Source organism: Setaria viridis, chromosome 3 (genome assembly GCF_005286985.2).
Source record: "Setaria viridis chromosome 3, Setaria_viridis_v4.0, whole genome shotgun sequence".
NCBI lineage: Eukaryota > Viridiplantae > Streptophyta > Magnoliopsida > Poales > Poaceae > Setaria > Setaria viridis.
The window spans coordinates 26107699-26123335 of NC_048265.2; the positions used below are offsets into that span (position 1 = coordinate 26107699).

At 50.9% G+C, this 15637-nt stretch overlaps 1 protein-coding gene across 1 annotated transcript; it reads left to right on the forward strand.

Moving 5' to 3' along the window:
- Nucleotides 1–11576: 11576 nt before the first annotated feature.
- LOC117848910 (trans-cinnamate 4-monooxygenase) lies at nucleotides 11577–15357 on the forward strand. The gene is made up of 3 exons (XM_034730499.2): nucleotides 11577–12482; nucleotides 13629–13750; nucleotides 14534–15357. The coding sequence occupies exons 1-3, from the start codon at nucleotides 11698–11700 to the stop codon at nucleotides 15130–15132; spliced, it is 1506 nt and encodes a 501-aa protein (XP_034586390.1). The 5' UTR covers nucleotides 11577–11697; the 3' UTR covers nucleotides 15133–15357.
- The last annotated feature ends 280 nt before the right edge of the window (nucleotides 15358–15637 follow it).

Consider the following 15637-nt stretch of genomic DNA (forward strand, 5'->3'; position numbering starts at 1 on the left):
CGCATATCCCCGTGCTTCTCAAACCTCAAGGATTGTTCGCAGCTCGCGCACCCACGATCCATCTTCCATACGGCACTACACATGCATCGGTACGGCTGTTCACTATCAACCCTGCTCTGGCTAATAAGGAGTTGACTAATGACTCCTATTTTTGTTCCAGAAGTGATCGAGATGTGCTTGAACGTGTTCTTGTTAGCATTAGTTGATGCTCAACCTGTTTCTGCTATTTGCCTATTTGATTCAGTAATAAGGTAGAGACATTAAGATAAACCTGATGGATAGAGTATTACACAGTCAACAATACGAACAACTTGGAATAAGTAACCCGGTCAAGCACACAATTAGCTGGATCAAGGAGCTGACTTCTAGGGGTGCTGCTCTGTCCTGCGGCCCAACCAAAATGTTTGATGTCAGCCACGACACATGGCTGAATGGCTCGGCACAAGATGTATAATCTGTCGCTGTTCGCGAGATATGATGATTTATAGGTCGTAAACAAAACTGGAGATCGCTCGTTGCTCTCCCTCGCGCCAAGTCAATGGGTCCGTACTCTCTCTCAACCGCATCACCCACCGGAGAACAGGTCTTCCATCACCGCCATGTTACCGGCGCCGCTGGCGTGGGAGGTGGGAAATGGTCCACTTGATGTGAAACAGGAGTTTTCAAATCCTACATGACAAGCCTTTCAAAAAAAGAAATTCAACAGGACATGTATTTTTTATTTTTTAATGAATTATTCGATGCTGCGAGTCGGAGTTTCAATTTGCTTTCACTTTTTGAAGAAAAAGTTTAATTTTTTCTTTTAAAATTTCCTTTGGAAAATTTCAAAATGTTTAGGCCTTGTTAAGATTAGATCCATGCGACGCCAACAGTGGTGCAACTTGAGTAAACATTACGTATGTGGGAAGCCGTTCACATCAACCTTAGACTGCTCGCGCACCCAGATTGGTATGGCAATCCCTCGATGGGATAGTAGAATTTGGTTTGCTGCATCAACTTTTCATTCATGATGTCCATCAGGGTCGTAGAGTGTCATTTTCTATCTCATAAGAAATGACATGCGTTGCAAAAAGATCTCTAGCCTAATGGTTAAAGTACCTGAGTAGCACCTATCAGGTCTGGGTTCGACTCCTCGTGGAAGTGAAACGAATTTGGAATAAAAAATATAAAAAAATAGGTATGAGCTTCCCTTGCTGACACCGTGACACGGTTAAAAAAAGAGAAATGACATACGTAACTACTAGCACGATAATCATTATTCATAGAGAAGACTGAACCGTTCGATTTTTACATTGATGAAGTTATCCTGAACATTTAGTAGTCGATGGGTAAATTTTACATACCACTGAAACAATGACGTCAAAAAAGAATCTAATTTTATGTACCATTGGAAACCACCGGTACAATAGCATCAAAAAAAGAATCTATGTTAGATTCCGCCATAAAGATTTTAATAAATATATACTAAATTTAGTGGGAAAACATAACAAGAGTTGGAATGAGCTTGAGGAATCTTGTTATTACGGCATTGGTGTTCCCACCTCCTCTCGCCTGACATAGAGAAGGATAGCAATTACCGCGTGACAGAAAAAGGGATAATCGAGCTAGATCCTAGGTAACACTACATTGTTGAATCCACCCCTTGACGTGGACTAAAAAACCACGCGTGCAAGTGCTCTGGACCCTGGTACACATAGATTAGGTCTTGTCTCGATACTAGTGGATTGAAGTGGATTAGAAGGAATTGGAGAGAAAATTAGTTCATTTTAGATTCAGGATATGTTCGATTCTCTACCCCGGTCTGCCAAGCCAAATATTGGCCGTGCCCAACAATTTTGGCCAGCGTTTGGATGAGAGAAAGTTAGCCGGCCAGTTAAAATTTAGCAACATGTAGTACAATGCAATCCAAAGAAGCCAGGGCGAGAAAATTGCTGGTCAGAGTTTGGCTTGGCTGGCCGCACAGGAGAGTAGACGAGGTGGCAGCAGCTTAGAGGTTGCACGAAGTCCGTGATTCCTTGGTTAACCAAACTAAAACCGTAATATCATTTAAACTATATATCCAATTTACAAATCGTTTGGACCATAATATTTGTGGGGGTTGCCCTAAAATCCTAAGGATTCCGAATGTCATTCGTATCATTCTCTGGATCAGTAGATGATATTGGCACTTCGTACAAGAAGTACATACAACTTTTACTGATTATTTACATAAGGTTGAAAAAGAGAAAGCAAACTACTAATGATACACAACCTTAATTATACAACGGAGTTCTACATAGCAGTCCCAAGCCTATAGGCGGCTTGGCTCCTATGGTAGATCCTCAAGATCCTCATCTTCTTCTCTAGCTACTTCTTCCTCTGAAGAAAGAAAGGAAGGGGAAGCAAGGGTGAGCACAATACAATGAGTACTCAGCAAATCCCACATTTATTGTATTATTTTATGCAGGATTTCAAGGAGTAGCTACTAGTTTGCCTGAAAGGTAGTTTCATGCATAGTGTGTATGGTTGTAACATCTCGAAAGAATGAAATGCAGATATTTATAAGTTGTTGGTCCTAGAGGGGAATCCTCCTCCCTACCAGTCCCTAAGTTTTAGGAGCATCAAGATTCATCAGGAATGACTTGAGCCGGCCTTTGCCTTACCTCTAGATACATCTCAAGACAAGCCTAGATCTCGCTCTTTTTATAAAGCAGGTTACAACTAATCCATGGGAGCTTTAACTATGTAAGCTCTTGACCGTGAGCCTCGGCTATTCGAATAGTTTTATAACTCTGCGCAGAGGTGTACACTTTACTCGCACGTTCAATCAGCCCATACCTTATACGGAGGTAGTACTGACCTACGAGACCCGTACCCACCCGTATCTATTACTAGACACACTACTGGAAAACTAAGCATTCGTCCTGAGGCTCAGTACGGTTGCATTTTGGCCTGGTACTAATGTGAGCATTAGTACCGAGCCTAACGGCAAGTTCCCGATGAGGCTTCTGTGAACCCCTTTAGTACTGGATGGAGGCTTCACCCTGCACTAAAGGTTGCATATTAGTACCGGTTGAAGCCTCTACCCGGTACTAATATGCTTGAGGGCCTTTACTATCGGGTGAAGCCTCCACCCGGTACTAATTTGGACTTTACTGGATTGAAGTCCACCGCACGCGTCCGCTCCTCGCCACCTTATCCACACGCCTTCCTCTCTCTCCTGAACGGCCCTCCTCTCTCCCTTCTCCCCTCATGGTGGCCTCATTTCTCTTCCTCCCATTCTTCCAAGCGCGCCCCTTCCCTCCCCTCACGGCTGCCCCTCCCCTCTCCCCTCCACATGCCCCTCACTACGACGCTGGTGAGGAGCGGCGGTGGGGCGAGGTGAGGCGACAACACGGCAGTGGGGGAGTGCAGAAGCGGAGTGGTGGGCGACGGTGCAGGGAGCAGTAGCGGGCGATGGCGCGTGGAGCAGTGGGATCTGCAGGCCAGCGCGGTGGGAGAGCGTGGAGGCGCGGAGGGGGCAGTGGGATCTAAGGGGTGGCAGCATGGCAAGATGAGGTGTGTGGCCTCATCTCTCTCTCTCTCTCTCTCTCTGGGCGAGGGTGGCCAGCAATGCGAGGGGGCCAGTGGAGTGCGTCGTGAGGGCGGCCGGTCGGGCGAGGGGGCTGGTAGGGGGTTGTGGGAAAGCAAGACGGAGGGGACGAGGGTCGGGACCAAGCTCAGCTGACGAGGAGGAAGGGTAGCTCTCTCTATGGGTGAGGGCGGCCGACAGTGCGAGGGGGCCAGTGGAGTGCGTCGTGAGGGCAGCCGGTCGGGCGAGGTTGCCGGCAGGGGGTCGCGGGGAAGGCAAGGCAACAGGAATGAGGGTCGGGAGTAGGCTCGGCCAACGAGGAGGAAGGGAGTCTCTCTCTCTCTCTCTCTCTCTCTCTTCGGTGCGGGGCTTAGGTGCTATGCGGCTGGGGCTCCAGCACTCAGGCGAACAATAGCAGGGTGCGGCCGGGGCTCCAGTCGGTGGATTTCTTTTTTTAATTTTTTAATACCCCTTTAGTACCGTTTATACCGGTACTAAAGGACCCCACTTTAGTACCGATATAGCAGTACCAGTTGCACAACCAGTACTAAAGGGGGGATTTGGGACCGGTACTGAAGGTGGATTCCCTAGCAGTGACAACATTCCCTAACTCCATCCACAGATACAGCTGGGGTCTAAACAGGGATCACACTATGTCCACTCGTGGACTCTATCCCAGGAAAAGATGCATCATAACTTGACATACAATGTCAACAGGTCCTACGGACCTCAACTCGTGACCCGTGCTAACCAGACCTAGGACTATGTGTTGAAGGTCCTACTCCAGCCTATCTGTTGCCCACCGTGGCCCCTTGGGATGGTGTCAATGTTATTCGGAGGGAGATCCTCTAGCCACAGGAGCGAAGCGGGACCCATCACCACCAGGAAGTAGGCGGCCATCTGGTCATAGGTGCCATTGGCGGCTTTCATCGTGTTACTGTATGTCTTGAGCTAGATGGTGGGGTCGGAGCGACCATCATACTTTTCATCGATGGCTGGCCAATCGACACCCCTGAGGCGTGGAGTGAAGGTGGCAAAGCCATCGATCGCTGTCATCGTCATCGTCGAGGTAGTACTCGACGAGTGGAGCCCTGGGGTGTCTGTTGTTGTCGCGCCTGGGCAGGTTGTAAGCATCTTCAAGAGCGCCATACATGTGATCGTAGTCGACATGGAAACGCATCTCATTTTCTTGGCGACGGCGGTCCTCGCGTGTGGCGTCGCGGTTGAGTTCAGGAGCGTCGTAGTTGTGGTTGTACTCAGCGTGGCGGTGGAGCTTGTTCTCGTCACGCTCGTTGTGGCAGTTGTTGAGGTCGGGACGGAGGTCATGGCGGTTGTGGAGGTCGCACAGCTCATCACAGAGATCACGTTGCCAACCTGGTTGGCCGCGGTCCTCATCATCGCCTCTCCTGCTGTGGTGGCGGTTGTCGTTGTTGTCGTGCTGATGGTCGTTATTGACGTTGTTGTTGGCGGGTGGGTCGGCATTCTGCTCCACCTCTTCTTCATGGATTGGCTCCATCCGACCTCCCACGCGGTCACCTCGGCAGTGGTCAGATCTGCTATGCCCAGATTGGCTCCAAGAGTGCTAGGTGGCTGTGAACCGAGTGTGCGGGTTGTCTGTTGACCTGTTCCTTGATTTGGGTGTTGGCGACTTGGAGTCGTGCCCAGAATCGCTAGACTTGGTCTGAGTTTGGGAGATTTTCCAGGTCGGTGTACACAGCCCCCAGGTTGGCCTGGGGTGTAGTGAAGACATTGTGGCTAGCCTCCTCGAGGTCGGCTAGTAGATTGCGAGCATGTGCAGGGTGCCTGCATCTGTCCCGGGCTCCGCTCTGGTCGGCGTTGTCGCGATCGTTGCGTGGCGGTTGGCGTTGGTCGCCTGCTGCCTCCGCGTTGGCAGCAGGTTGTTGCTGGGCAGTTGCTTGCTCTTGTTAGCATCGTGCCGCGTGATCCTAGTTTCTAGCATTGCGACTTCCTTCATGAGAAGAAGTTTCGCCATCCCGGGGTGGCTAGTCGGCGGAGATGATGAAAGGCTTCACGATCTGGCATGGAGGAGTTGCTCTCGTTGTCGCTTCCAAAGGGATTTAATGTCAAGACGATGCAAGGCACTTGGAATTCACCACAATCCAGAAACTGAGCGGGTTTGGGTGGGTCTCCAGATTGGATCTGAAAAGCCTGGTTGAGTTTGGCGGAGTACATGGCAGTCGAGTTTCGTAAACCAAAGGGGACTCGGGATGGACCCTGCGCTGACCTTGTTGAACGTAGCACCACCTCAGACAGATCTATGCACTCAGCAATAGTGATGCTGATGCGATCTAGCCCCGCGATCAGGTCGGAGGGCATGGGTGGGCAGGCGACAACAAGTAGATCTGGAACCCTCTCGGAGAGAGAGAGAAATTGCCGACCTGCTGCGCAAGCAGCGTAACGATCCTTGGATGGAGAACTTGTTTCGTTGGAGCAGATCTGATGGAAGCTGAGCTGGCGCTAGATGCCGAGTCAACGGAAGATGCGAGTCGATGAAAGAAGCAGTCGGATCGGAATCCGCCGGCATGGTCCCAAAGAGAATCTGGATCGGGTTGGCGATGTAGTCCTTCATGCTCTCAGGGAAAACAACGCTGGGACGGGATGTCATCGAGGTCGCTAAGGAGATCTCACAACCATCCCTACCTAGCGCACCAACTGTTGGATTTATAAGCCCGGCAGTGCACCAGGGGGTTACCCAAGTGGTTGATTTGTAGGTGAGGGTGATTGTGAAACCAAGAACTTGAAGGTGGTTGCGAGAACACAAGAGACACAGGGGGTTTTAGATAGGTTCGGGCCTATGGAGAGTAATACTCTACGTCCTGTATGCTGGTGGATTGTATTGCTCAAAGGTTCGATGCCCTCGGGAGGCTCCCTTGGCCGCCTTATATAGGCTGACGACCTAGGGTTACAAGTCAGTTTGAATCTAATCTACTCGGTAGTTACATGGAAAGTAATCTGAGTCGGACAACAATAAGGATCCTGCAATATCTGAGCAGATTTGGACTGTCTTGTTTCCTTGACGTGTACTCCAAGTATCTTCTATGTCCTTGGCCTGCACGCTCTGGTCGGGCGGGCTCACTTGTCATATCCGACCAGTATCCTAATCAGTAGGGACCCCATGGGGTACCCATATCCCTCAATTAGGTTCAGTTGGTGGGGTGTGAATCAAGGCCTCACATGTTTAGGCACTCCCGAAGGCTGTACCTTTTTGGTACGTGTGTTGTACTGTCCACTAGAAAGAATTTCCCATGAACAAGTTCTTGTATGACCAGAATAAGCTTTTAGGATAGGATCCTCTGTCGAGGCTGCCTTCTTACTTGTGGGTCCAACCTTAATTTGTTGCTAGACTCACTTTAGTTATTTTTATGCCATTTTTTAAAAGTACTCACATTCTTCCTTAGGATTTTGTGAAGCATGATATGACCTAGTGTATATTAGGTTCATGATATGAAGAGGGCTCAAAATTATTAGGAGTAGCTGAGAAAAGAAAATGGAGGAAATATCCAAAGCTGATAAAGTAAACAAGTTATGATCTTTGTTTACTTTATTGGTAAAACATGGGATCAAAAGGTGATGATGATTTGTGGGACTTGCCTTCCTTGAAATCCTGATCGTCTAGAGCTTCTTCTTCATAGTCCGGGTTGTCAAAAGCCTTTCCAGTCTCGTCGTTTTCTACATTATCATAATTATACATAAGCAATCAAGCAAACAATCATAGCAATGTATCAACATGGGTTAAAATAGTAGAATTTGGTATTGGAAGGCTTAGAGAATTTCCTAGAATTTTCTAGGATTTTTCTGGAATTATTGTGAGTGGTTTTCTATTTTTGGGTCACATATAATATAGACTTTTCTATTTTAGAGAAGAATGGGAATTCATTTTGGGAGCTATAGGTTTGAGATTTGGGAAAACAAAGCATGACTAAGTTTGAAATGAATTCTAATATTTTTGGTGAATTTTTAGGAATTTCTAGCAATGGTTTGCAAAGTTTAGTGTGTACTAGCTTGGCTGGCCATAGCAAAATGGGGGGAGAGAGGGGAGAGGTTGACAGGCAGGCTAGGGTGGTGACGTGGCAAGGGGTCCGTGTGGCGGTACTGTTTCGTGAGCCATGGGTTCGGGGTGTGGACCAGAGTGGTGCTTGGGTCTATGGTCTATGTGGGTCGAGTGCAGGGATAGAGAGGGGGGTAGCGGCGCCACTGGGTTCAGGTCATCGAACCGCCGCGGCAAGCATGGGAGCTTACAAAGCGGGCTATGCCGGGCATTGTGGGTCCCAGGTTAGGGAAAGAACTTGCCCCGAAGGTGGAGGAGGGCACGGCAAACCTATGGGGATGGGTGTGGTCATCGGAGAGCAGGCGACTCGCCGGAGTTGTGTGGCGGTGCGGCTATGAGAGGAATGAGGCCTAGAGAGGGTTAGGGGTGGTGCTAAGAGCATAGGAAGGCTCGGAGCTGCTTGGCGCGCACAATGGAGGGCTTGAGGTGGTCGGGAATAGGTCGGAGCGACGCCGGCGGCTCGCTGGAGCCAGGCAGCACGGCGGTCGCGCGGAGGGAGATGGCCGGAGAGGGTGTAGAGCTTAGTTGGGGACTTGGGCAGCATTTCTGCTGTACCTGAGGGCTTCTAGTGGGTGGTGCAGCAATCGGGACCGGCCGGCGGTGAGCGGGCAGCGGGGTGAGCGGTGGCAGGACAAGGCCAGCGAGGAGCAGCCGCTTGGGGCACGCTGCATCGCTAGGAGAGGGAGAGGCTAACACCGCGCGTCAATCCCAGTTTCGACCCGGCTCGGCTCTAGGGGATAGAGCACGACGGTAGGTGGGGTGGCGCGGCACGGCGCGGTCCTATTCCCACAAGGGTGTGAGAGGTGCAGAGGGGAGCGGCGAGGAGGAGAGGGGGAGCACCTGGGGCTATTTATAGCCTGGCGGGGCTGTGGTGAGGCGCGAGGAGGTTCGGTCGAGCTTATCCCGGCTGGGGTAGCCTCCAATGGCGTGGCGGCGCGTGGCCCTAGCGGTGAAGCGGATGAGGACGGAGAGGGTGCGGTGGCAGGGGAGATAGGGCTGATTGAATGCGCTTGGTTCAGGCACATGTAGCGTGAGGTGGGGGGGAATCCGACGAGGGTGAGGGAGAACGGGATGAGGTGGCCAGCGGGCGTGCTCCGGTGCACGTGCGGGCGCGTGGTGATGGCCAAGTTCTCAGGCAGGAGGAGATGTACTGACGGCTGGAGGTGGCGGTGGTGCAGGCGGTGGCGGTGCACTTGGGATTGGCGGAGGCGTGGCCTGGATGGGCGACGTGGCGTCGAGCGGTGGCGGTGGGCGTGGCTAGAGAAGGGGGAAAGGGGGATGGGTGGGTGGTAGGGGATGATGATGTTAGGGTGATGTCATCATCAGCTGGGCTGGGCCATGTGGGAGAGGCGAGGCAAGCGAGCTGGGCCAACAGGCCGGTTTGGCTGATGGGCCTGTGCGTGCGAGCGGGAAAGAGAGCGGAGGCGGGCTGGGTCGGGAATGAGGTATGGGATGGAAGTGAGGTTATCGACCTGAGCAGAGTTTGGAAGGTTTTCATTTGTTTGAGTTGAAGCTTGAGTTGAAATGTGACTTCAAATTTGAACAGGTTTTGGTATATAGGCTTGAAGGAAATGTTAGGGTGGAAATTCTTGAAGTAGACTAGGTAATTAGCTCAAACATATGCATATGTGTTCATGAAAGTTTATATTTTGAAGCAAAATTTCAAATGTATGGTTCTAAGGTTTGAATTACTAGATAAATTTTAGAAAAAATTTTGGGGTCCAATTTTTTTTAAATGCATAGGAAAATTGGGATGTTACAATATTTCTCATATTTTTTCCAATAAAATAAGATCCATATTAGATGTATTTGGGGAAAAAAGTTTGATGACATGCGGACCCTACATGTCATGCTCTCAGTTTTATATCCATATTAGATTTTAGCATGGTTGTAACCCAAATTTCATCATCATGGCCAAAATTTGGTTGGGCCCTAATTTGACCATAGCCAAAAATTAGCTTCACATACCAGGGCTACAAACCAAACATGCCTTCAATCCCCTACATTCCTTTCCAATACTCTTCTATCAAATTTCGTCAAAATTTTTTTTTTCTATCAAACGGTTCATAAACTCCAATATTTGTTTAGAACGAAAAATAAACTTCAATTTAGAGTTGATGCAGCACCCTGCTACATGGAGTCTGTTGGAGGATGACATTGACGCGCCAGCTAGTGGGGTAGGTGCGGGAAGCTTTAGGGGTAGGGTTGGTGTGGTGGTCAAAACTGATTGAACACGAACCTGGTTATTGTAGTACCTTCAGATATGCATCCGAAAATTGAATCTACTCCTAAACAGTTGCGAGACAAATGTCGTGACAACATCGAATACGAAACAAACAATTAAGTGGACGATACGGTATACCGATATACACTCATCAAGTGTAATGATTTGAGTGTGTTTATGCAACATAATGAGAGAAACAGAATCATATTTGTCTCCAGAAGACCCAAAAAAAGAGAGAACAGGAGTGAGGAGTAGAGGACCCGAAATCCGTGCTCGTTTCACGGGAACGTACTAGGAGTATTGGCTGCTCCGTATTGCATTATTTTGGACGATCAACCATCCCAACGGGGTAGTTGGTGAGGACGTGACACGTGAGATTGGTTGAGCCCTCCAGGGAGGGTAGGCCGGGCAGCCTTGACCGCGGAGAGCCAGCAGCGACGTGGAGGCACCGGGAGTCAGAGACGAGACCGGTGCCGGATGCATGGAATGGAACGGACGCCGCTGGGAACGGAAAAACAAAAGGAGGGGCAGGGGCGCGGGTGGGGTAGGCAGGCAGCCGCAAGCCCGTAACGGCCGCGCAGCGCAGGCCCAGCACGCGCGACGGCGACGGGTGTAGGTGGAGCGCGACGCGACTTTTTTCCGCTGCGGTGCGGGGCTCCTTCCTACTCGGCTGCTGCTGCTGGAGTCGTCGTACGGCGCAGGTCGCTCGGGCCAACCAGCGCGGTGCGCGAACGTGGAGGCGCCCGCGTCCTGTACGTGGACGCCCGCTGGCGTACCATGGTCCATGTCCCTCCCTACGTGTCGCGGTCGCTGCCCCAGCTCGATCCGTCAGATGGCAGACTGTTGCATCGGCTACGGATTGCGGATCTTGCACCTACAAGCCACGCCGTCGCGGGTTCACACACCACACAGGTCGCCATGTCCCGGAGCGGTACAAGTTTGACCTCATGTTACTCATGCCAACGGGATATAAATCCGTGTCAACTTCTCGCGTGGCCGTAATCCAACTACTGCCACTTTGGAACCTTTGACCACCGTTTGGTGCATGTGCAGTGGATGCCGCCACCATCGCAGGGCCGATCCGTAAATGATATGTTTAACTACGTATTCCACTTTTGACTAGCGTACACCCCCGTGGAATTCTAGAGTTCCGCTTACGAACCTATTCTGAAATCAGCAACAGATTGATCTGAAAGATTTTCAATAATCATTCATACACTTGTGTTTTGTATATGTCGGATCAGTGTCTTAATCAAAAAGGAACTTTTAAGTTGGCCACATCTATTAACCTGCTACGGTTGACAGATTAACAACATTGTCAAAAGTCTCATCCTGCTCTCCCCGCCCCTCATTCAACTTTGGATCATGAATGGATGTTTCTTTTCAATTTGGATCTCTTCTGTTCAGCATGCAATTTTAACTTCTATATTGCAATACATACTCCTCCTTCAGTTTCACGTGGCCTTCAGGATTGCGGCAGCCGGGAGTGACCTCCTTCACTTCACCTACTGAAAACTCTCAACCAACATCCCTCTGCTGCCTGCAATAACGTCCCCTGCTGTGCCGAAATAAAAAAACATGGCCCCACACTTTCGCAGCTTTGGTGGGCCCGTCTCCTCCCACAGCACCAAAACGTACCAACCCCCGCAGTACCAAACACAAACAAGCTCGTGTCCTCAAATCGGACCCGTCTTCGCTCCCTCCCTGCAGAAACGCTATAAATCCCCGTCATCCCCCTCACGCCGTTCCCATCACCTCCTCTCCACGGGCAAGGCAAGCGAGGCGACCAAACAAAACAAACACAAGCCACACACCCCACCTACCCCCCGCCGGGGAGACGAGAGCCAGCCAGCCATGGACCTCGCCCTCCTCGAGAAGGCCCTTCTGGGCCTGTTCGCGGCGGCGGTGCTGGCCATCACCGTGGCGAAGCTGACGGGCAAGCGCCTCCGCCTGCCCCCCGGCCCGCCCGGCGCCCCCGTGGTGGGCAACTGGCTCCAGGTCGGCGACGACCTCAACCACCGCAACCTGATGACCCTCGCGAAGCGCTTCGGCGACATCTTCCTCCTCCGCATGGGCGTCCGCAACCTGGTGGTCGTGTCCACCCCGGAGCTCGCCAAGGAGGTCCTCCACACCCAGGGCGTCGAGTTCGGCTCCCGCACCCGCAACGTCGTCTTCGACATCTTCACCGGCAAGGGCCAGGACATGGTCTTCACCGTCTACGGCGACCACTGGCGCAAGATGCGCCGCATCATGACCGTCCCCTTCTTCACCAACAAGGTCGTCGCGCAGAACCGCGCCGGCTGGGAGGAGGAGGCCCGCCTGGTCGTGGAGGACGTCAAGAAGAACCCCAAGGCCGCCACCGAGGGTGTGGTGATCCGCCGCCGCCTGCAGCTCATGATGTACAACGACATGTTCCGCATCATGTTCGATCGCCGCTTCGACAGCGAGGACGACGAGCTCTTCAACAAGCTCAAGGCCCTCAACGCCGAGCGCAGCCGCCTCTCGCAGAGCTTCGAGTACAACTACGGCGACTTCATCCCTGTCCTCCGCCCCTTCCTCCGCGGGTACCTCAACCGCTGCCACGACCTCAAGACCCGCCGCATGAAGGTCTTCGAGGACAACTTCGTCCAGGAGCGCAAGTAAGTCCCCGCCATTGCTGCTGCTTCTCTGCTACTAGTTTAAGTAATTAATCCTCGAATTAATTGATTAGTCTGCCATTCGATTCTCTATGCGTAATCATTCATTCCTGAATGCGCTGCATTTGGCCATTTGCTTCGTCGGTGCCTCGGCGGGTGAGGTGAGCTGGACGCATGGAAGAGAGGGAGTTTGGTAGGATCCGTGACCGCACATGCTGCATGTCAGGCACCTACTGTTCCTGTATTGCTTTAGCAAAAAGCGGAAAAATGGCGAATGCGATTCAGGAGCCACCATCGGCTCCGAAATCAATGTCACCTGTCGATCAACAAGGACGAATAAACAGCCAACTCGATTTTCTCTATCCTACCACAGGCCGTTCGGCAAGATTTGACTTGTGCGGCGTCGGCAGCCAAATCCAAATTTCCAACGGAAGCGGCCAAAGTAGGTGACCAGATCATATCATGTCATTGTTGCTTGCGCTGGTCTTCGGCCTGTAGCATAGGATCTGGATCCAGCTCATCTCTTCAGGATCACCAACCCGTCACCATCGAGTGAAGAAAAAATTGTACTTCCAGGAGATGGAGATAACAGAAGGGGGCGCGGTAGGTTTGGAGGATAGAAAACTGCATGATGAGGAGTAGGTAGGTGAACCGCACCAGTCACTCACCTCTTGACTGATACGATTGCTTACGGAGACGGGGCTTCGCTAGATTTGGATTGCTTTGCTTTTGCTTTGCGACCAAGCACCAAAGCTTAGGATCCGGGCAAGGTTCTGGTTAGCCACACACACACCGAAAGCAACATGAATAAAGTGATGGAAAATGAGGCGGCTTCACGCTCATAGGGTGTTGGTGGAACAGGAAGAAAAAGTCTTTTGGCTTGTATCTCCATCAACAAGTGGTTACATAGATCATTTGGCTTGCACTTTGCCTCATGCCAATAATGAACTATAGTTTATTTGTTAATCACCAGATTGGGTTGGGTCGATGAGTCCATCATGCCCACCCACGATCGAACGTGCAGCTTGTACTTTTTTTTTTTTTGCCAAATGTTATGTAGTGTTATGGAATTCCTGCTCGGTCGGAAGGAAGCTTCTGATCCACTTCATTCGGTTGAGAGAAACCTTACTAACATGGATGCGTGCGCAGGAATGTGATGGCCCAGACTGGCGAGATCCGGTGCGCCATGGACCACATCCTTGAGGCCGAGAGGAAGGGCGAGATCAACCACGACAACGTCCTCTACATCGTCGAGAACATCAACGTCGCAGGTAATTTTCAACTACTCTTCTTATTTGCTATCCCGTCCTCGTAGTAGAAATTCAGAATCTCTGCTCCATTCATCCTAGCTACCACAATCCACAACAGAGTTTTCAGAGTACGCTCTGCCCTTGTTGGAAAGAAACAACGGAGAGGTTTCTGAAACAGATTCTGAAGAGGAAGCAGAGTATGCTCTGCCTTTGTTGGAATGAAACAGTTTTTTTTTTCCAGAACATATCACATGGCAACGTGCCCATTTGCATCAGATACATGTAGGGTCCAAGAAGAAAACACTAAAGTAGGTTGCCTATTGGCCGTCATGATGCTGTAGTCCACTGTTCCGTTTAAAAAATACTGGTATGGACGATAAGGAACGTCTTAATCAAGTCACAGTCACCCCACTTTCATCATTCTTAATTAACCAGCGAATTAGCCGGCAGAATGCGGTGTCAGGCTTCATTTGACATCCAGTACGTGCTAGGGGTATAATGAAATGGTCGTTGGAACCGCCGCCACATGATCACGCCTCAATTTGTGTTTCCTAGCTCTTGTTTACAAGTCAAACTGCCACCAACAGTCGGTGCGATAAAACTATTACTATGTCCTTGTCATTTGTTGGGATTTGACAAAATCACGAGGTGCACTTTTTTATCATGATAATATGATCTCGTGACATCGTCAGCCTAGGGAATGAGCAGAAAGTTTGTTTGTTCACAATTTGAAATGCGCTAGGACTAGGAGCAAGTAGTATACTGATTACTAAATTATGTTGGTGTTGCTTTGCACATTTGCAGCCATCGAGACTACCTTGTGGTCGATCGAGTGGGGCATCGCCGAGCTGGTGAACCACCCGGAGATCCAGTCCAAGCTCCGGGAGGAGCTGACCTCCGTGCTGGGCGCCGGCGTGGCGGTGACGGAGCCGGACCTGGAGCGCCTGCCCTACCTGCAGGCCGTGGTGAAGGAGACCCTCCGGCTGCGCATGGCCATCCCGCTGCTGGTCCCGCACATGAACCTCAACGACGGCAAGCTCCATGGCTACGACATCCCAGCCGAATCCAAGATCCTCGTCAACGCGTGGTTCCTCGCCAACGACCCCAAGCGGTGGGTGAAGCCCGAGGAGTTCCGCCCGGAACGGTTCCTGGAGGAGGAGAAGGCCGTTGAGGCCCATGGCAACGACTTCCGGTTCGTGCCCTTCGGCGTCGGCCGCCGGAGCTGCCCGGGGATTATCCTTGCGCTGCCCATCATCGGCATCACGCTCGGAAGGCTGGTGCAGAACTTCCAGCTGCTGCCGCCGCCGGGGCAGGCCAAGGTCGACACCACCGAGAAGCCGGGGCAGTTCAGCAACCAGATCGCCAAGCACGCCACCATCGTCTGCAAGCCGCTCGAGGCCTAGAGCTTCGGAGAATGCGAGTTCTTCCAGAGAGAGAGGCCATCGATCAAGCACTATGTATTTTTGTTTTTGTTTTTTCTTTTGTGTTTTTGTACTAAGAGGAGTTTTGTGTTGCCTGCTGAGTGATGGGGGCATGTATGTGGCTGAGGTACGTGAGGTGTTGTAGATTCACTTGGTTATGTTCTTGCAAACTTATCCATAATTTATAGTGCTGTAAACTTGAATTTAGATCCCCCCTCTCTGGTGAACATAGAAGAAATTTCATTCAAGGGCCATTTTTATTTCGAAATTGCCATAGTTGGTCCGGTGTAGGAATTGAGGTCAAATCAAAGAAATCAGGCATCGATACAGAGCAGAAAATACAAATTTTACAATACATACTTGTATAAAGCCGGCAGCAATCCTTCGGGTACCAAAAGTGTGTTGACGCAAAAATCGAGCGGTGACCTTCACGTACTAACACACGAAAGGTCTGGGAGACTCTGGTGCAGGTCCTGTAGATCGACGC